This window comes from Pseudochaenichthys georgianus, chromosome 24 (genome assembly GCF_902827115.2).
Source record: "Pseudochaenichthys georgianus chromosome 24, fPseGeo1.2, whole genome shotgun sequence".
NCBI classification, from domain to species: Eukaryota; Metazoa; Chordata; class Actinopteri; order Perciformes; family Channichthyidae; genus Pseudochaenichthys; species Pseudochaenichthys georgianus.
In genome coordinates, this window is record NC_047526.1 from 33142311 (window position 1) to 33164914 (window position 22604).

Here is a 22604-nt window from a genome sequence, read left to right on the forward strand (position 1 = left end):
GAATCTCTGTTTCCCGCCCTCAGATGTCTGGAGGTCCTGTTGATGTGGACCCTCTCTCTCAGCTGCTGCCTGGCCTTAGAGGGGCCAAACAGGGCAGTGAGGATCCAGCCCCCCCTGGAGGAGGCCACAAACTCCACTCTCCGGCCCCCCAGCTCCACTCTCCGGGCCCCCAGCTCCACTCTCCGGGCCCCCAGCTCCACTCTCCGGGCCCTCAGCTCCACTCTCCGGGCCCCCAGCTCCACTCTCCGGCCCCTCTTCTCCACTCTCCGGCACCTCTTCTCCACTCTCCGACCCCTCAGCTCCACTCTCCGGCCCCTCAGCTCCAGTCCCCTCTGTCCCGGTCCCAGTTGAAGTCTCCGTCCCCCCAGCTCCACTCCCCCTCCCCACAGATCAGACTGCAGTCCCCCACTCAGCTGCTGCCCGGAGAGAAAAGCACTCCCCGTAACGTAAATGTGAAGCGAGAGCCCCCCGGCACCCCTAACAGAGGTACGTTTATAACCTGGCAGGGAGGGGGGGAACATAATACACTGCGTACATATTAGGGATGGGAATTTGAAAGCAATTTTATATTCGAATATTCGACCCCCCAAAAAACGGTTAACCGGTTAACCGAAATGTACATATCCTATACAAAAAAAATGGGGTAAAAAAAAAATCTTCAGAATTTTTTTCTGAATTTTTTTTTACCCAATTTTTTTCAATAATTGTTTAGAAATACATACATCACAGTTTGACAGCTATATGCCTACAGCTTTCATGTGTGGAGGCGATTCACAATCAGGCCAGCTGTAGAGAAGACCCTCTCAGCTGGAACGGAGGTTGCGGGTATAGCAAGGTATAGCATGTACCGGTATATATAAGTTTAATTTGGCATAGTTTGACCTCTACACCGCACTCACTAACCTGGTCGAAATATTTCCACAAAAGAGTCCTCTCCTGCTGATGTTCAGGTGTATATCAGTATGTAGTGTCTCTACTTTAAAGAGTCCTCTCCTGCTGATGTTCAGGTGTATATCAGTATGTAGTGTCTCTACTTTAAAGAGTCCTCTCCTGCTGATGTTCAGGTGTATATCAGTATGTAGTGTCTCTACTTTAAAGAGTCCTCTCCTGCTGATGTTCAGGTGTATATCAGTATGTAGTGTCTCTACTTTAAAGAGTCCTCTCCTGCTGATGTTCAGGTGTATATCAGTATGTAGTGTCTCTACTTTAAAGAGTCCTCTCCTGCTGATGTTCAGGTGTATATCAGTATGTAGTGTCTCTACTTTAAAGAGTCCTCTCCTGCTGATGTTCAGGTGTATATCAGTATGTAGTGTCTCTACTTTAAAGAGTCCTCTCCTGCTGATGTTCAGGTGTATATCAGTATGTAGTGTCTCTACTTTAAAGAGTCCTCTCCTGCTGATGTTCAGGTGTATATCAGTATGTAGTGTCTCTACTTTAAAGAGTCCTCTCCTGCTGATGTTCAGGTGTATATCAGTATGTAGTGTCTCTACTTTAAAGAGTCCTCTCCTGCTGATGTTCAGGTGTATATCAGTATGTAGTGTCTACTTTAAAGAGTCCTCTCCTGCTGATGTTCAGGTGTATATCAGTATGTAGTGTCTCTACTTTAAAGAGTCCTCTCCTGCTGATGTTCAGGTGTATATCAGTATGTAGTGTCTCATGTCTCATGTTAAGTTCAAAAAGCTCTTATGTTCTCATGCTGCAGCACCTCTTTTCACCCCTGTCTGAAACCAGAGCCAGTCTGCTCTGATTGGTAGCTGGCCGGCTCTGTTGTGATTGGTCAACCACTTAGAGATTAGCCTTTAGTATATCAAGCAACAATGTGTTGGAGAGCTAGCCTATAGTGTTACATATATTGGATGTATGCAACGTATTAAGTATGTGAAGATCTCATGTGTGTGTGTGGTGTGTGTGTGTGTGTTGTGTGTGTGTGTGTGTGTGGTGTGTGTGTGTGGTGTGTGTGTGTGTGTGTGGGTGTGTGTGTGTGTGTGGTGTGTTGTGTGTGTGTGTGTTGTGTGTTGTGGGTGTGTGGGTGTGTGTGTTGTGTTGGTGTGGTGGTGTGTTGGTGTGTGTGTGTGTGTGTGTGTGTGTGTGTGTGTGTGTGTGTGTGATCTCCGCAGCGTGGAGAGCGGAGCGGGAGGCAGTTGGAGTGTCGCTAATCGAGGAGCTGGCGGAGCTGCTGTCGTCCAACATGAGCGACATTGCCAGCCTCAGCGCCAAGCCCGACAAGTGCCACATCCTCAAGAGCACCGTGGACCAAATCCAGCTGATGAAGCGGCGTGCGCTGGGTGAGGACACACACACAGACACACACACACAGACACACACTTGTAATAAAAGTGTATATTAGGATGTTATATTCATTTAAATAGGAACATATATATTAAGAGAAGGTGTTTTACGAGTGAACACCTCTCACCTCCACTAGAGACAAATATCTGATTCAAATCTCACATCTGATTTTCTAAAATTCATGTTTTGAAAATATATCTCTTTTTGAAATAGCCACAATAAAACACTTCCTTATTGATTCTCAGAGGATTTCACTGTTTTTTAATAAATAAACGTTATGCCTATTGTGAGGTTTAATTATTCATTGCTCACGAGTCCATGCGCCCTATTCACACGCTTTTTGAGAACTGCTGAATTGTACTGAAATAAAATTGGTATTGATGTAATATTATCCGGCAGTAGGGGCTTGGACTGGCAGCCGTAGGGTCACCGGTTCAAGTCCCCGGTTCAAGTCCCCGAACAAACCTAAATATGGAGTGTGGACTGCTACTTGGAGAGGTCCCAGTTCACCTCCTGCCCTGCCGTGGTGCCCTTGAGCAAGGCACCGGACATCCCCCTTCCCCCATTGCTCTGGGCAATAGCTGCCCACTGCTCCTCGACTAGACTCCTGGTTCTAGGATGGGTTAAAAGCAGAGAACACATGTCGCCGTGTGCTCTGCGTGTTTGACCATTCAAGAGGGTTTCATCCCTCCCAATTCTAATTCTAATCCTCGAAACAGATTGCTGTTTTCGTTGACTGACACTTTTTGTAGCTGTGCTGATCAGTTTGATCATAAATATACATACATTAAGATTTGTTCAACATATTGGATCTCATGAATGTTCTTATTTTGATAGCGTGTCAGTTAAAGCCGACCTCAGCTTCTCATCGACTTAGATTTTGTTTTCTAAACTTGCTAACCTCTCCGACATGTTATAAATCGCTTTTTCGTGGCGGGGGGGGGTGTGTAAGTAAGTAGTGATTTACAGGAAGTTTCCATGTCTGTGTATTCAGTTTCCTAACGTGTGGTTCCTTCCCCCTGACAGAGAAAGCAGCCCTTCTGTCTCCAGATGATGATGTGCAGAAGAGTGACATCTCCTCCAGTAGTCAGGGTCTGGTGGAGAAAGAGGCCTGGGGCCCATGCTGCTAGAGGTGAACATCACGTACACAATCATTTCCTCCACCTCCATTGCTGGGACTTTTATTTCCGACTCACACAATCTGGTTTCTGGAGGAAATTCTTAAGAGAAACTGATAAATGATTTTGTTATATTTAATAAAGTAATAAAGAAAGCCAATGGAGTGCCGCAGGGACGCGTCCTAAAACCTGGAAGTGAGTTAGCATTTCATCACTTCCGGTTCCTTCGACAAAACGCAATGCCATCGCTCCGTAGGGTTTAGGAAAATAGCTGGAACTAAGGTCTGTGGTTGAAACGCATTTAAGAGACGGATCACGTTATGTTCTGAAGAGTTGATGTGTCTGAGAACGATGGTTGTTACCGAGCGGCTGAATAGGGCTACAGAAGTTGTCGAATCTTAAGTAGGGATGGGAATTTGAAAGCAAATGTATATTCGAATATTCGACCCCCCAAAAAACGGTTAACCGGTTAACCGAAATTTACATATCCTATATATAAAAAAAAATTGGGTTAAAAAAAAAATTCAAAAAAAAATCCCAACATTTTTTTTCAATAATTTTTGGAAATAAATACATACATGTTCAAATAAGTGTGGAAACCAAGTCGAATTTGTCAAATGTATTGAACTGGTGATCACAGTTTGACAGCTATAGGCCTACAGCTTTCATGTGCGGGAGGCGATTCACAATCAGCCCAGCTGTTGAGAAGACCCTCTCAGCTGGAACGGAGGGTATAGCAAGGTATATAAGTTTAATTTGGCATAGTTTGACCTCTACACCGCACATCACTACCCTGGTCGAAATATTTCCACACATTACTCCTTTTTGACGCCATGTCTGTTGTGTAGGACTCTTCTTGGAGTGTAAATAATTACCGGACTATGACTGGTAAAATATGTTGAATACCCGCAAAACTAAATCTCTCCAGTCAAAATGTCTCTGTACTTTGCCGCCACACACGGTTGCCAAGCAGCGCTTATTGTTTGTTTAGGCTGGCCATGTGTCGCGAGTGTTGACAGGGGGCGGGGGAGCACGCTCATGAACTGTTAGCACCGGAACCTCGCAACGGCTGCGGAGCGCATTTGCGCCACATTTTGGCCTGAGATGAGGTTTGAGTCTGCGTGATCTGTGTGTGGGGAGGGGCAGCAGCCATGTCATTGGCTAGAACTAACTAGATCTGATGGATTTGGACATAAACACGAGTGAAGTATAACCGGACACGAGAGAGAGAGATCAGCACCTGCAGCTCCGTGTAAAAGGCAATCAGAGTATGAGACTATATGTTTTAAATGATTATATGATCATTTGACACCACAGTTTCCTTATCCTCCTCCTCTTTGTCTCCTCATTCAGGCCCTCGATGGGTTTTTTCTTCGTCGTAAACCGGGAGGGCCGCATCGTCTTTGTGTCGGAGAACGTGACGAGCTACCTCGGATACGCGCAGGGGGAGCTGATGACCTCCAGCGTCTACAGCATCCTCCACGTGGGAGACCACAATGAATTTGTTCGCAATCTGCTGCCCAAAAGCCTGGGTGAGTAACTGGACTCTGTGCTTATATAGCGCTTTAGCCAGTCTTTACGACCCCTCAAAGCGCTTCACACACCGTTGGCCATCGGGAGAAACTCAGGGTTAAGTATCTTGCCAAGGATACATCGACATGTTGGCTGCACGGGCTGGGATCGAACCCACAACCTTCTGGTTGAAAGATGCCCGCGCAGCCGCAGTCGCAGCCGCAGCCGCAGTCGCAGCCGCAGTCGCAGCCGCAGTCGCCCTGTGAGTGAGCTGGGTCTGCTCGCTAATGTTTTATATCAGGGGTGTCCACACTTTGTTCACCGAGAGCCACATACATAAAAATATACAAAGGGCTGGGCCACTCAGGTATATTGCCTCACACGTTCAGTTATAAGTTCGCTAAATTAATCAAATGTAGGTACATTATGCTTGATACTTGAAAACAGCCTATATCACAGATCTCCATAGGGCTTACTTTATTTTGTTGGCAGCTCATTCCTTAAAACAGACGCCTCAGATTGATTGTCTTAAGGAGAAATAGGAAGGGTCTATTTCAACTAAGATATGTTAGAAAATGTTTCCAACTTGAATTGACAGAATTCATTTGAAAAGTGGGCTTATTAACACGTGAATAATACTGTGTAATATATTTTTACATTTACATTTAAGAAGTACAATATAAGACAAGTTTCATTTTCACATTTCACATTATACTTTTTTAATTTGCGGAGGGCCGATTGAAAATGGTCCGTAGGCCACATTTGGCCCCCGGACCGTAGTTTGGACACCACTGCTTCTCAGAGTAGTTTTTACATTACATGTCACTTGTTAGACGCTTTTATCCAAAGCGACTTGCATACATTCAGTACTGTGGACAATCCCCACAGGAGCCATTTGGGGTGAAGTGTCTCAGGGACACAACGACATGCTGACTGCACACTATCCAGCAGAGGTGGGACCAAGTCATTGTTTTGCAAGTCCGAGTCAAGTCTCAAGTCTTTGTGCTCAAGTCCGAGTCAAGTCTCAAGTCTTTGCGCTCAAGTCCGAGTCAAGTCTCAAGTCTTTGTGCTCAAGTCCGAGTCAAGTCTCAAGTCTTTGCGCTCAAGTCCGAGTCAAGTCTCAAGTCTTTGCGCTCAAGTCCGAGTCAAGTCTCAAGTCTTTGCGCTCAAGTCTGAGTCAAGTCTCAAGTTCTTGCGCTCAAGTCCGAGTCAAGTCTCAAGTCTTTGTGCTCAAGTCCGAGTCAAGTCTTTGCGCTCAAGTCCGAGTCAAGTCTCAAGTCTTTGCGCTCAAGTCCAAGTCAAGTCTCAAGTCTTTGCGCTCAAGTCCGAGTCAAGTCTCAAGTCTTTGCGCTCAAGTCTAAGTCAAGTCTCAAGTCTTTGCGCTCAAGTCCGAGTCAAGTCTCAAGTCCGAGTCTCAAGTCTTTGCGCTCAAGTCCGAGTCAAGTCTCAAGTCTTTGGGCTCAAGTCCGAGTCAAGTCTCAAGTCTTTGCGCTCAAGTCCGAGTCAAGTCTCAAGTCTTTGTGCTCAAGTCCGAGTCAAGTCTCAAGTCTTTGTGCTCAAGTCCGAGTCAAGTCGCAAGTTTTTGTGCTCAAGTCCGAGTCAAGTCTCAAGTCTTTGCGCTCAAGTCCGAGTCAAGTCTTTGCGCTCAAGTCCGAGTCAAGTCTCAAGTCTTTGCGCTCAAGTCCGAGTCAAGTCTCAAGTCTTTGCGCTCAAGTCCGAGTCAAGTCTCAAGTCTTTGCGCTCAAGTCCGAGTCAAGTCTCAAGTCTTTGCGCTCAAGTCCGAGTCAAGTCTCAAGTCTTTGCGCTCAAGTCCGAGTCAAGTCTCAAGTCTTTGTGCTCAAGTCCGAGTCAAGTCTCAAGTCTTTGTGCTCAAGTCCGAGTCAAGTCTCAAGTCTTTGCGCTCAAGTCCGAGTCAAGTCTCAAGTCTTTGCGCTCAAGTCCGAGTCAAGTCTCAAGTCTTTGCGCTCAAGTCTAAGTCAAGTCTCAAGTTCTTGCGCTCAAGTCCGAGTCAAGTCTCAAGTCTTTGTGCTCAAGTCCGAGTCAAGTCTTTGCGCTCAAGTCCGAGTCAAGTCTCAAGTCTTTGCGCTCAAGTCCCAGTCAAGTCTCAAGTCTTTGCGCTCAAGTCCGAGTCAAGTCTCAAGTCTTTGCGCTCAAGTCCGAGTCAAGTCTCAAGTCTTTGCGCTCAAGTCCGAGTCAAGTCTCAAGTCTTTGCGCTCAAGTCCGAGTCAAGTCTCAAGTCTTTGTGCTCAAGTCCGAGTCAAGTCTCAAGTCTTTGCGCTCAAGTCCGAGTCAAGTCTCAAGTCTTTGTGCTCAAGTCCGAGTCAAGTCTCAAGTCTTTGTGCTCAAGTCCGAGTCAAGTCGCAAGTTTTTGTGCTCAAGTCCGAGTCAAGTCTCAAGTCTTTGCGCTCAAGTCCGAGTCAAGTCTTTGCGCTCAAGTCCGAGTCAAGTCTCAAGTCTTTGCGCTCAAGTCCGAGTCAAGTCTCAAGTCTTTGCGCTCAAGTCCGAGTCAAGTCTCAAGTCTTTGTGCTCAAGTCCGAGTCAAGTCTCAAGTCTTTGCGCTCAAGTCCGAGTCAAGTCTCAAGTCTTTGCGCTCAAGTCCGAGTCAAGTCTCAAGTCTTTGTGCTCAAGTCCGAGTCAAGTCTCAAGTCTTTGTGCTCAAGTCCGAGTCAAGTCTCAAGTCTTTGCGCTCAAGTCCGAGTCAAGTCTCAAGTCTTTGTGCTCAAGTCCGAGTCAAGTCTCAAGTCTTTGCGCTCAAGTCCGAGTCAAGTCTCAAGTCAGGATGGGCAAGTTCAAGTCCAAGTCCTAAACTTTGACAAAACGAGTCATAAACAAGTCATTAAGTGCTTTTCACAGAAAAGAGAATAATACTTAATAATCAAACCGCTCTTTATTAGTCACATTAATAATTTAATAATCAATTTTCTCTCTGCTGACAATACATCCTGAGTGGTTACCAAAATAAAAAACCCTGCTCTGAAGGTTATTTTCATTTTACAAATCCTGCACTCAGCTTTGCTTTCTCCAGTATCACTGAAAAGCAGCCAGATGCTGCTTCTTTTTTCGGTTTTCGCTCATTTCTTGACTTTTTCCGACGCGCTTGCATTTAAATCCGTCTCCCCGTCGCTCTGTGCAGCTGGCCTGTACCACTACACCTGCTGTGTCCCCCACCCTTCTTTCACATAATGGTATGATCCTAGTGTGTCCTCGCATATGATTGGCCGCATGGTGGCCCAGCTAAATAAAGTCCCGCCCCTGCCTGCAAGGATTCTCAGCAAGAGTAGGAGCGGCTGGAGATTCTGCTTTCCCCGACGGGAGTCTGCTCTTGTAACGGCAGCTCGCGATCGGCGTGTTGGAGACCTCTGAATTAAAGTCACCTCAAGTCAGAAGGCTCAAGTCCAAGTCGAGTCGCAAGTGTTTTGAGATTTTGCCAAGTCGAGTCTCAAGTCATCAAATTGGTGACTCGAGTCTGACTCGAGTCCAAGTCATGTGACTCGAGTCCACACCTCTGCTATCCAGCACACCATCCACTGAGCCACAGCCTCCCTTGTTAATGTTTTTAAAAAAAATCTGCGATTGCATTTTCAGTATCTTCAAATGTGACAGTTTCCACGCCAATAAAACCCATTAAGGAGATGAGTTCTGGCAGCTAACTCAGAACAGTCTTTAATACAGATAATTAACTTGGCTTACTAAGTACTGTAGCTAAAGTGCTTTTGAATAGCAGCAAAGAAAGGCTGAGTGGCAAACCATGGACATCTTAAATTAGCACAGTTTCTCAAAGCTGCACATTGTGCTAACAGAGGGAACACACGTCAGATCAGAGATGTGTGACACAATGACTTTCTTCCCCAAGATAATGTTAATCTTAGGGAAGTAGACAGGGGTCTTAAAAAGTATTAAAAATGTGTGTGTGTGTGTGTGTGTGTGTGTGTGTGTGTGTGTGTGTGTGTGTGTGTGTGTGTGTGTGTGTGTGTGTGTGTGTGTGTGTGTGTGTGTGTGTGTGTGTGTGTGTGTGTGTGTGTGTGTGTGTGTGTGTGTGTGTGTGTGTGTGTGTGTGTGTGTGTGTGTGTGTGTGTGTGTGTGTGTGTGTGTGTGTGTGTGTGTGTGTGTGTGTGTGTGTGTGTGTGTGTGTGTGTGTGTGTGTGTGTGTGTGTGTGTGTGTGTGTGTGTGTGTGTGTGTGTGTGTGTGTGTGTGTGTGTGTGTGTGTGTGTGTGTGTGTGTGTGTGTGTGTGTGTGTGTGTGTGCAGTGAACGGTGTGCCGTGGCCGCAGGATTCTGCCCGGAGGAACAGCCACACCTTCAACTGTCGCATGCTGAAGAGGCCGCCTGACGAGCTGGATGCAGAGAACACGGAGGCTCGGCAGCAGTACGAGATCATGCAGTGCTTCACCGTGTCCCAACCACGGAGCATGCAGGAGGAGGGAGAGGGTACACGCACATGCACGCACGCACACACACACACACACACACACACACAAGCTGAAATCAATATGGAAGATGTATACATCAGTCTCTATGTATATAAATACGAAAGGATTAAAACATGTATTCCAGTCACACTCTCTTTCACACACACACTCTCTCTCACACACACACACACACACACACACACACACACACACACACACACACACACACACACACACACACACACACACACACTCATCACTTGTGTCCTCTCTTCCCCCAGACCTGCAGAGCTGCCTCATATGTATTGCCTGCCGGATTCCTCGCACCCAGCCTTTCAGCACTGAGTCCTTCATCACCAAGCAGGACCCCACAGGTAACACACACACACACACACACACACACACACACACACGTATTTAATAGTCAGGATTCTCAAGAGTCATTTTATCGCTGGCATACACTGGAATTAGATTGTACATTACATCATACATTTAGGAAAGAGCTGAGGACTACTCCGGTGATTTATTATAAAGACATTTTCTGGCAGTAAGGAAACTTGGTTAAAGAAACGGTTTTCAGCCTCGTGTGAATATTGACTTATCTTTTATATCCATGATGGTTTACTGTATATGTTTGAATCTTTGACTGTAGGTTGGACCCACAAATAAATGGGAAACCCAGGTGGATGTTTCTCAGTTTTAAGTGGAAATAATTGAGATATTAACGGAGAAAATGTTAGTTTTTGTAGCCATAGATGTGTTTGACTGTCAATCAACTCCTATAGAAACGGCTGCTCTCTAGAACTGGACTCGATGTAAGCCGTGTGGCCAGTGAGTAACATGTTATCACACCTGAGGGGAATGACTGGAAAACACGTGGGAATAATTCTTACAAGGTTGTTTTCAGGGTTAGAGTTTAGAGCGGATCCTCCTCAACCTGAGCATCTTCAGTAAACTATTAAAAACATGGCAGGTATATAACGCTTTCAGAGCTCTTACACAAAGTTCTTACTCTGAATCACTTTTTCAAACAGGTCACGGTGTTGACCCTGAATGCGTGATCTTAAATGTTGAAAAGTGTGTAGACTGACTGTGTGTGTGTGTGTGTTGCTCTCCTTTTAGGGAAGATCATCTCCATAGAAACCAGTGCTTTGCGAGCGACGGGCCGGCCGGGCTGGGAGGATCTGGTCAGGAAGTGCATCTACGCTTTCTTTCAGCCGCAGGGCAAAGAGTCCTCCCACGCCAAGAAGCTGCTGCATGAGGGTGAGCAGCGGCCATCGATCGTGCAGCTGCACTCCCAGAAGTCATTGATTCCCACTGACAGCTTCGCCAGAGCTCAGCAACTACTCCTATACCGCTATAACAGATCGATTTAAAAGACCACATGTGAATAACTTTGCATACCTGCAGGGGAAGTGTTGAGCAAGACGGTTCATATCTGCAGAACCTTAGAGATAGTAGTAATAATAATAATAATAATAATATATAATATTTTTATAGCGCCTTTCAGGAAACCCAAGGTCGCTTTACAAGTCGGGTAGGGGGGGGGGAAGTAGCGGAAAAATAAACCTATTAAACTAACTATACAGTGGGGAAAGCCTTGGTAAAAAGGTGCGTTTTGAGGGCTTTTTTGAAAATGTCCAGGGTTGGGGCGCTGCGGATTTCGGGGGGGGGGAGAGTTCCAGAGGGTGGGGGGTGCCACACTGAAGGCTCTGTCACCAAAAGTCCGCAACCTGGTGCGGGGGGCGGAGAGGAGATCCTGTCCAGGTGATCTTAGCTTCCGGGATGGAGTGTGGTAGCGGAGAAGGTCAGGCAGGTATTGGGGGGCGAGGGCATGGAGGGCGATTTATATGCAGATGTATCTCGTGGAAAACACAGTAAGTATTCTGCAACCAGAGTAAGGGGTCAGAAAAGAGAAAAGAGACTCTGTCTTGAAACTATTTCTGACGTAATAGATGGATCGATTGTTTGGTTTCTGAGACGTCGGAACAATATGCTAAAACCGTTTCTTAGAGCTCTCGTTGATCCGTAAAAAACAGTTTTGACTGACCAGCAAACCCACAACATACTTCATCAAGTCAACAAGTAATCTCACATCGGAAGCTGAAAGCATCAAATGTCAGACACTTAGCTTGAAATTGAGATGAGATAAGACTGAAGCACACACACATTGCATCAGTTAATCCTACATTTAAACACACGAGTCTCATCTCAGATCTAATGTATGTTAAAGGCTCTTGAATAGAGTGTCTTCAGTGATTGTAGTCTCATGTAAAATGTCTGTTTCGTTGTTTTTTGTACAAACCGTGTGTGTGTGTGTGTGTGTGTGTGTGTGTGTGTGTGTGTGTGTGTGTGTGTGTGTGTGTGTGTGTGTGTGTGTGTGTGTGTGTGTGTGTGTGTGTGTGTGTGTGTGTGTGTGTGTGTGTGTGTGTGTGTGTGTGTGTGTGTGTGTGTGTGTGTGTGTGTGTGTTCCCCATCAGTGATGACCCACGGCACCGCGATCAGCCCGTTGTACCGGTTCACGTTGAGTGACGGGACCCCGCTCAGCGCTCAGACCCGCTGCAAATTCTGCTGCCCCCCCAACCCTGACGTCCAGCCCTTCATTATGGGCATCCACACTATTGACAGGTACGATTACAAACCAAACATGTTTTATCAAAAGGCTGCATGGTCTGAGGAGAATATTCAATATGCAACAACACTGCTAAATATCTCTAAAGTTATATAACAAATTAAACAGATGTGAAAGTGTTATTGCCATATTTCTACTTTCAGGATAATCTTCAAAAAACAAATAAATGTGTCTGAATAAAATAAAATAAATGAAATTATTTTGTTATATTTAACAAATTGAACATTGAGTTGAACACAAAAGGCATTAATAAAACAAATTATGACTATTTTTAAGGCTTTTTTGGGGGACCCTGATACTCTCTTAACAAAGATAAGAGAGAATATCACGCAATTCGACACTGGAATTACAATAAAAACCCATTACATTAAAGCCTATTTGTTACATATAGTTAGTTATTTTATGATTATGATTTCTGTCTTGGAGTAGCTGAAAACAATAGATAGGAATACACAGGGATATATTATATCAGTCTACTGACACTCTCTTTAAACATACCCAACAAATCTAGTTTCACCCAGTTTTCTCTAGGTTTTTGCCATTTTGATAATCAATCAATCAATCGATCAATATTAGCCGTCCAACCCTATTTTCTAGCACTTGTTCCTCTATCACATGCTCTCTTCGGGTGACGGTGATCTTTAATCCTCCCCTTCTCCTCCTCCAGGGAACACAACACTGCTAGCTCTCAGGAAAACACTAACCCCAGCCTTCCAACGACCCCCAGCAGCCTAATCCCCCAGACCCCGTCCCTCCCTCCTCCCGGCAGCAACTGGACCTCAGGCCTCGCCGCCTCCAGCCTCCAACCCCCCAACAACAACACGTCCCCCTCCCCCCACGGACACAGCCCCACCACACCCGCAGGCTACCTGACGCCCAATCGGACCTGTCCCCAGCAGGTCAGCATCCCCTCCCCTCTGATTAGCCCTCTCACAACCACCCCTACCTCTTTTATGTCACCCAGGATGCAACGGGGCAGTCCTGGGTCAGGAGGGAGCCCTCGAGTACCGGGGAACCCCTTCTCTCCTTCCACGCCGGGCCTCCAATCTCCAGTGGATGGGAGTAGCGTCAGCGGGGGGTCAAGCTTCTCCATGTCCTCTCCGGTTCTTCAGAGACAAGCCAGTACACCCACCGGCTCTTCATCTGCAAAACCAGAAGGAGGAGAAAGATGGGGAGAGGACTATGTTAAAGCCCCCCTTCCTTCTGCCTCACTACTGGGAAACCCCAGACTCAATCAGCTCCTGGACAGCAATGGGATGAGAGCTGAGTCTAGTAACAACAACAACAACAACAACAACAGAATCCATCGCACCGCATCACCTCATCCTCCGAACCCGCCCCCCTCCGCCCCGCAGTGCCCGGCGTCCCACAGCACTCTGACGGAGCGACACAAGATCCTGCACCGGCTGCTCCAGGACACCAGTCCCAGCGACGCCTCCACGGAGGAAGGACTGAACAAAAACGACGTTGAGATCAAGAAGGAGCCGCCTGCCAGCCCGGCTCTGAGCGCAGCCAAGGCCGGATCCAGAGAGCCTCAGGACCACCAGCTGCTGCGCTTTCTGCTGGACACGGACGAAAAGGTGACCGAAAGAATATAGGAATCTCTCCATGGCATAGTTACAAATCTAGAGACTTATTAGAGGTGTATCTCCTTGAGTCTCGCTAAATTGTAGGGCTGCTCAATTAATCGTTTTTTAACAACGTAATAGAAATAAAAACGATTATTTTTTATTTATTTTTTTATAATTGTTGTTGTTGTTTGTTTTTCAGTTGAATTAAACTTAAAGTTCAGGGTAATCAACTGTTAAAAACAAACTGCCCACATTTTTTTCCTCCAATAAATGGATGTTTTCAAAGTCATTTAATAATCGCAATTACAATTATTCACCCAAATAATCGAGGTTATGATTTTTGCCATAATCGAGCAGCCCTACTAAATTGTCCCTCTTAGCTCCCGAAGCGATCAACGGCAAAGATTACAAACCATGATTTAGTCATCTAATATTATACGATAACACTTTAGTGGTCTGATCAAGTCTGAAATGTGACTTGCGTAAGTGTAACATCAACAAAGACAAATACGAAGACACAATACATGAAAAACAAACATTTATCATGACAGCACGATCACTGAGAGAAACATTATGTGCAACTGTAGTTGATCATGACATATCGGGTATCAAATCAAATCAAGTTTTATTTATATAGCACATTTATAAACGATTTTTGGTCGAGCCAACGTGCTGTACATATAATAAAAATAGCCTACAGTAGAGACACTTTACAGCAAATATTACAGCACAGATTGTTCAGAATATCAGTATGAGAAAAACGACACCCTCTGTCCTTAGACCCTCTGTCCTTAGACCCTCTGTCCTTAGACCCTCTGTCCTTAGACCAGGGGTGTCAAACTCAATTTCATCGCAGGCCACATTAGCATTATGGTTGCACTCAAAGGGCCGGTTGTAACTTTTAAGACTATATAAATATATAATATATAGATAACATAATGTATTATATGACATTATTGCCTCTGAATTGGATTATTATCAGATAGGATAATAACTTAGTAATGAACTACGTCTGAAAGCAGAAGTCCACGGCAAATAATTGCAAGTCTCTTCAGTGCACATGGCACAAAACGAGATGCATTGTGGGACATGTAGTTTATGGGAAACGTGCTTCTGTAAAGCGGCATGTAACAGTATAATAAACGTAATATATTCTTTGCAAGCTTTTGCGGGCCACATAAAAAGAAGTCGCGGGCCGGATTTGGCCCCCGGGCCTTGAGTTTGACACCCCGGGCCTTGAGTTTGACACCCCTGCCTCACATCGTACCAGGAAACACTTCCAGAGAAAACCCAGTTTAAGGGAACATGGGAGAAACCTCAGGGAGAGCAGCAGAGGAGGGATCCCTCTCCCAGTACGGACAGACGTGCAATAGATGCCGTGTGTAAATCGAAGAGATAATACATTTTACAGCATATAGACCGAATGTTAGGAAATGCATGCGTCTGTAATGAGAAGATGAATCCACGAGGATGTCAGCTACTATCCTGTGGAAGCCATCAGGGAAGCAGCATGACGGGACCCAAGGCAGGACCGCAGAGACAGGTTCAGCCACGACCCGAAGTCCACGACTTAATCCAGAACTCGGGATAGAGGATCCAAGACACAGGACTACAGCAAGAGGATCAGCCTCGACTCCGGATCCCGGCGTAGATATAGATACAAAACAAGAACAAAGATGTGGCTGGGTTAATCGGAACAAGAGAATACACAGACACAGACACAGAGGGCAAAGGTCATTGGATAAAAGTTATTCTTGATAACCCTCTAGAAAGATCTCATGAACTTCCCCACTCAATCTATCAAGACCCGAGCACTTCTATTAGAAGTCCAAGATAAAGGCACAGGCCGGCGCATACCGCTCATGGAATCCCTCACCTTATGAACTCTGACCCCTCAAGTGTACAAGTGAAGAGACACCGGCTCCTTTTTAGAGTAGTATGTCTTCTCTTCTCAGAGAAACAAGGGTATGAAAGGAGCAGGCAGAAACAGATATCGGGTATGGATCTAATGAGCAGATTCCAATGTTTAAAATAAGGCCACAGTTTGTCTGTTTTATTGAGCCACAATGTACCCTTCCAAACACCAGGTAATGTTTGCTTTTAGCCTAGCCCTAAATGCCTTTTGTTGCTGAAGCAGTTGTTGATAACTTGCGACATCCTCCAGTTGTTAAAGAGGAATGAGTAATCATCAACCAATGGCGGTAAAAAACTGTGAGTCACCAAAACAACACGAGGTCCTTGAGCATACAGTCATACAAGTGCACATATAATATATAGCTGATGTGTCCAGCTGTTAAATGCGGAAGGATACACTCACACCTGATCGTACATTTCCTTAGCCTTGATTAATGTGAAATCACATAAACAATCTATATTCATTGACAAAACATGCTCCTCGTACTACGATGGGTTAAATGCAGTGTGTGCTGTGTGCGACCATTAAAGAGGGTTTCATCCTCTCATTCTAACTCCTTAAAAAAAGAAGACATCCTCATTGAATTCCACCCTTATTCTTTATTAGGATGAGCATTAGGCGCGTTCACACCGGAGTACTTTTCCCCGTACTTTTCCCGTTTAGTTCCGTTAGTACCTCGTCTGTTGCGTTCACACCGAAAAGAGTACTTAGTGCCGGGAACTTTTACCCCCATGTTTAGTGCCTGCCAGAGAGGTGGTACCAACAAAGTACCAATTTCTATTGGCTGGGCCAATTGCAAACCACGCCCCGTAAAACTCTGAAAAGTTTTGTGAAGCCGCCATTGTATTTGTGGCATTAGCATTAGCCCCGCGCGACAACGGAGAGAGAATAACTTCTGGCAACACAAAAGAAAACCTGGGAGCGGTGAAGATGAGGAGGTGTCGGCGTTCTGGCAATTTAACGGCCCGTCCACACAGCGGCGTACGTTGAAAGCTTCACCATTCACTTTGAATGGGGTGACGTCACTTTTCGCCGAACTGCATTGTGGGAAGCGAAGCGGAGCGTTGCTGGCGTGGCTCGCTGCAAAAGTTGAGCAATGTTCAACTTTTGAAGCCTCGGCAGAAGCGTCAGCCAATCGAATCGTATGCCAGTACAAGCTCTAGCCAATCAAACCGCTGCTTGTGTGTCAGGGGCGGGAGATTCATGTGATTGGTTGTTGGTCGAGTTTCAGACACGCCCGACTTCACCATTCACTTGAATGGGGTGACGTTACTTTTTGCCGAACTGCATTGTGGGAAGCGAAGTGGAGCTTTCCTGGCGTGGCTCGCTGCAAAAGTTGAGAAATGTTCAACTTTTGAAGCTTCTTCGGTGGAAGCGTCAGCCAATCAAATCCCGTTTATGCAAATTTGCCAGTGCAGGTCATTTCCTCACATTCCAAAAAATGGAGGAGAAATTAATCGTAGCGGTAAGGAATCACCCGGTCTTGTACGATCAGTCCCTGTTCACCTACCGGGATACAAACCGGAGGAGCCAGGCATGGAGGGAGGTGGCAGAGATAAGTGGGTGAAACTGGTAGGTTTTCGCCTGTTTGGGGAGTTTATATCCAGGTTACGTCATAAACTGGATGTCGGGGGCGGGAGATCCATGGGGGAACTAAGTGCTGGGAACTAAGTACGGCAAAGTACTTGGTGTGAAAGCGGCTCTTAAACTTACCTTAAAGATACTAATAGTTAATCTGTTTTTTAAGGACTTGGGAGACCTGCCTCCTCCATCAGCTCTCAGCCTGCAGACGGTGAGGGTGAAGGTGGAGAAGAGAGCCAGCGTGGACGGAGGATCCTGTGTGTCTGCAGCATCAGGAGGAACGTCTAAAGCTCCAGGAATCTGCATCAGCCCCATATCCAGTCCCGTGGGAGAGAGCCGCAGAGACAGCAGAGACTCCACGGTACAGATGCTGCCAAAGTCATGGTGTTTTGTAATAACTCTAAACAGAAACCAAGATTTGACCTCCAGCATTTATCCCGGTTCAATGTTCTTGTGTTAAGAATAGAGAAAAGTGAGTAAACTAAAACGGTAAAAGCTTTATTAGGTTTTCCCTTTAAATTGGTATTTTCTTTGTCAGCAGATTTCTATCCAGAAGTTCAATGTGTTTGAGGTCATCTAGAAATGCTTTCACCATTTTAAACACTTTTCCACTATATTTTCCGAGGACTTTAATCATTTTTTCATGCAAAAAACGCAGAAAATGCTCTAAAATATGAATAAAAACATAGCCTTGGAATTTGATTAACTGGGGAGGACATTTATTTTGCATTGTTCTTGCATTTTAAAAACCATTATGCTACTTCAATATGGAAAATAATTGGAAAACTAATATGATAATTTCATTGACACCTGCTGAACTCTACTTTCAATCCCAAACAGAGAGCTGATCAACACGTATAACTGAAAACCCCTGTGGTTGTGTATCGGGTCTTTATTGATCGTCATCTTAGAACATAATCGAACATAATAACATAATCGATCCGGCTAAATGTCAGAATGGGATATACCCTTTTACCCCCTGCTTTATCAGACACTTTACAGACTGCCATAATACGGTTATATATTCCCTATGAGCATTGGGTCTGAATCCAAAATAATGCCAAAAAGGTGGTTTTTGACTTTGAAACCAAATCCTCTTACAAACCAACATCACAAGCAATTAGCTGTATCTAATGGCGCATTCCCACTGCAGGGCCTCGCACGGCTTAGTATGGTATAGTTAGGCCTGCCAGGCTCACTTTATGCTGCGTTTTCATTACAGTTTAGGAACTGGAGCAGTAACTATAGTAACGCAGTGTAGGCGGAGCCGTGACGTCATCTTCAACCACAAAACCAACATCAGCCGTTAGCTCTTAGCACTCAGAGCTCACAGCTCCTCATATCTGTTCAGAAACTAGACAAAAGTTAAACAAGTACAAACCACAGACTGCCTGTGTCATGGCGGAGCCAGTCGCTTTATTTATGTCTGTAGGCCGTTGTTGTGAGTGTGGACGGTCGGAGCATATACAACGTTAGCGTAGCCGATCTCCATTCAGAAAACACGCATTTTAAAAGATTTTTCGCCTGCCGTCTGTCAAAGCATTAATTCGTGGTTTTTACTAACCGGTATCAGTATGTTGTTACTTCGGCATCATTTAGAAACGTGTATTACAATTAAATCACGGTCAAATATGTTCATTGTGTTGTAGTTGTGTAGCCACTCACGTCACTAGTTTAGCATATTCAGCCCGGAAAGAACCGCGATTTTGGATGGCCAGAAAAACTGTGAAAAGGTAGCCCTGAGCCGGAACTAGCCCTAGTGGAAACGCAACAAAAAACGGGCCGGGTTTGCAGTGGGAATGCGCCATAAGTGTCAAACCAAACCGTTTTAAACCAGACTCTTTCCAACAGGGACCCGTCAGACACTCAAACACCTCCCTCCTTCCTAGCTGCCGTTTACACCGCGCTCGGTGAGCAAAAGGGGCTTCACCACCGAGCGCTGGACTTGTCCTCCCTCGAGCTTTGCTCCTGCACTGGCAGAGTCCTGACAGCCATTGTAAATCATGTTGAATGTTTATTTTTTTGGACTTTGCTTCCACTGTAAGCTCGGCTACCAGCTGCAGCCTTTGAAGCTCGCTGACCTTTGACCTTTTGTCTCTCTCTGTCACCGATCATCTCCCCCCCGGCCCTCCTGTTTTTCCCTCTGCCACACGTTATTCTTTAATTATTTCACACCCTCTTCTCTCTTCAAAAAACAATGGGCTGTTGAACCTACAGTGCGATACTCTTTTAATTACTTAACTCGTGCAATTTATAAACATTTTAATGCACTTTAAGCGCCATTAATCTTAGCTATTTATCCCCCCTGTATGGTTGTTTATGTTCGTCTGTCCTGCTGGCGTGATTTAATTGTCTGTATTTGTTTATTGCGCCAGGATTGCACTCCAAATCTTGTTGTACAGTAACTAACTATTTTCTATTCATTACATTAATGCACATCATGCGAACAATATCTTTTTTTAAATGTAAATCCTGCACAACGCTTTGAACATGCTGCACACTTTTTAAATCTGCTCCGCTCTCCACTTTGAATACAGTATCTGCCATATGTTATTATAATTCGCTGTCCTCAATTTCTCACGTCGTGTCACGTGACTTTTGAATTGAGCCGTCCCTTTTATACACTATCTCTTTACGTATGCACACACACACAATAGACAATAGTAACGTTTGTCAATACATGATACATCATTTACCTCGTATCAAATCACTGGACACCCCTCCACTCGCTTGTTATAGCACAACCACGGGAACTTCATTTTCCAGGTCCCAGCTAATGTATTTTTGTTGTGGTTGACCGGTTTCTCTTCGTGGCTTACGGGTGTCAAAGTGACATTGTTGGATGCCGTAGGCTCTGGGTGGGGTGGGATGCTCTCTAGGCGACGCATGGGGCTCGGGCTGAGAGCCAACGCCAAGGCTCGCCGGCAGTACACTTTGTTCCGTCACAGGAACACGCTTTGCTGGCGGCGGAAATAATCCCACCAGACTCCTTCGCCCCTCCGACACAGGGATGTCCTTTTTCCTTTTCGTCATTTTAAGCTTCTTTTTTTTTTTTGGACGCCCTCGGCTCGAGTTCAGGGCGTTCCGAGCTGAATAAGGGCGTCGAATGACGGCAAGATGCCCGCCTGGTGGACACGCTGCTGGGATCTAAGATTTTCATTGATATATCTACAGCCTTGAACCTTGAATCTCTGTTTCCCGCCCTCAGATGTCTGGAGGTCCTGTTGATGTGGACCCTCTCTCTCAGCTGCTGCCTGGCCTTAGAGGGGCCAAACAGGGCAGTGAGGATCCAGCCCCCCCTGGAGGAGGCCACAAACTCCACTCTCCGGCCCCCCAGCTCCACTCTCCGGGCCCCCAGCTCCACTCTCCGGGCCCCCAGCTCCACTCTCCGGGCCCTCAGCTCCACTCTCCGGGCCCCCAGCTCCACTCTCCGGCCCCTCTTCTCCACTCTCCGGCACCTCTTCTCCACTCTCCGACCCCTCAGCTCCACTCTCCGGCCCCTCAGCTCCAGTCCCCTCTGTCCCGGTCCCAGTTGAAGTCTCCGTCCCCCCAGCTCCACTCCCCCTCCCCACAGATCAGACTGCAGTCCCCCACTCAGCTGCTGCCCGGAGAGAAAAGCACTCCCCGTAACGTAAATGTGAAGCGAGAGCCCCCCGGCACCCCTAACAGAGGTACGTTTATAACCTGGCAGGGAGGGGGGGAACATAATACACTGCGTACATATTAGGGATGGGAATTTGAAAGCAATTTTATATTCGAATATTCGACCCCCCAAAAAACGGTTAACCGGTTAACCGAAATGTACATATCCTATACAAAAAAAATGGGGTAAAAAAAAAATCTTCAGAATTTTTTTCTGAATTTTTTTTTTACCCAATTTTTTTTCAATAATTGTTTAGAAATACATACATCACAGTTTGACAGCTATATGCCTACAGCTTTCATGTGTGGAGGCGATTCACAATCAGGCCAGCTGTAGAGAAGACCCTCTCAGCTGGAACGGAGGTTGCGGGTATAGCAAGGTATAGCATGTACCGGTATATATAAGTTTAATTTGGCATAGTTTGACCTCTACACCGCACTCACTAACCTGGTCGAAATATTTCCACACATCTCCTTTTCCTCCATGTCTGTTGTGTAGGACTCTTCTTAGAGTGTAAATAATTACCGGACTATGACTGGTAAAATATGTTGAATACCGGCAAAACTAAATCTCCTGTCAAAATGTCTATGTACTTTGCCGGCACACACGGTTGCCAAGCAGTGCTTATTGTTGTTTAGGCTGGCCATGTGTCGCGAGTGTTGACAGGGGGCGGGGGAGCACGCTCATGAACTGTTAGCGCCGGAACCTCGCAACGGCTGCGGAGCTCATATGCGCTACATTTGGGCCTAAGATGAGGTTTGAGTCTGCGTGATCTGCGTGTAGGGAGGGGCAGCAGCCATGTCATTGGCTAGAACTAGCTAGATCTGATGGATTTGGACATAAACGCGAGTGAAGTCTAACCGGACGCGAGAGAGAGAGATCAGCAGCTCTGCCCGCTGTGAGGGACCGGTGAGCGGAGCAAAACACACCTTTAGACTTCAACACATTTAGCTATGGCACAGTCGTATATATATACATTGAATTATTCAATTTGATAATATGTAATCAACTTAGGCATCACTCCCAAAAAAAAAAATTGATAAAAAAATTAATAACTCATATTCGAATACCTGAATAATTATTCGAATACCTGAATAATTATTCGAATACCTGAATAATTTCGAATATTCGATTAATCGTTCCCATCCCTAGTACATATAGGCATGGTACAATATATTACTATTTGTAGTAATCATGCAGTATGATATATGGAAATGGCCGTGATCAATTTTGCTGACCTGTTGTGTTTACATTTAAATTGTCAAATGACCTTTAAGTGTTTGAAAAAGAAAAGAAAATGTGTTTACAAAATAGTATTATAATCCAAAAGCTCTCCATTCATTTATTGACCGACCCTCTGTTAGTCTTTGTGCCCCTTAGTGGCTCTTAGCAGTCATTGCAGTGTCAACACACCACACATATAAATACATTACATATACAAATATTCCAGGAGTGCAGAACGCCACCAAGTGTCTCTGTGACAATATTTTCTTATTTTCTATGTGCTTATGTTTGTTTCCCAGGTCTCAGTGACGGCGGCCTGCAGAGTCAGACATCCTTTGATTTCCGCAGCCCTCCCACTCCCAGTCAGAACCAGAACCAGGGAGACCGCTTCCAGACCCGCAAAGACAGCAGCCCCTTCCCAGAGGCAGAAGTCATCAACCCCTTCAGTTCAACCACTGGTAAGTCAGAGAGAATACACACCTACGAGTCTGTTTTGTGAATACGGGTCGGGAACTCTGTTTTGTAGTAACTTGACACTAAAAGCATTGTTAATCTAAAGGTTCAAGTTTCTTACTCAGCATCACCACCGGTTGTGGTCAGGATGTTTTCTGTAACATATATGACTCCACATGTGATATATGTCTGTATTATACTGCAGAAAGCAAGCTTTTGGCTGGAAATCAGAATTTTAAACTGGTGCTAAGTTACTG

General features: G+C 45.6%; 1 protein-coding gene and 1 pseudogene across 1 annotated transcript in view; both read left to right on the top strand.

The window, feature by feature from the left end:
- Nucleotides 1–3419, top strand: part of LOC117439673 (nuclear receptor coactivator 1-like) — a 71702-nt pseudogene extending 68283 nt beyond the window's left edge.
- A 1348-nt stretch (nt 3420–4767) lies between these two features.
- ncoa1 (nuclear receptor coactivator 1) overlaps nt 4768–22604 on the top strand; it is a 37068-nt gene continuing 19231 nt past the window's right edge. Inside the window, exons 1-9 of the mRNA XM_071201928.1 lie at nt 4768–4939; nt 9168–9347; nt 9610–9702; nt 10451–10591; nt 11809–11956; nt 12628–13540; nt 17194–17388; nt 20236–20698; nt 22194–22352. Of these exons, the coding sequence (XP_071058029.1) occupies nt 4768–4939; nt 9168–9347; nt 9610–9702; nt 10451–10591; nt 11809–11956; nt 12628–13540; nt 17194–17388; nt 20236–20698; nt 22194–22352 (2464 nt within the window). The remainder of the gene's footprint in view (nt 4940–9167; nt 9348–9609; nt 9703–10450; nt 10592–11808; nt 11957–12627; nt 13541–17193; nt 17389–20235; nt 20699–22193; nt 22353–22604) is intronic.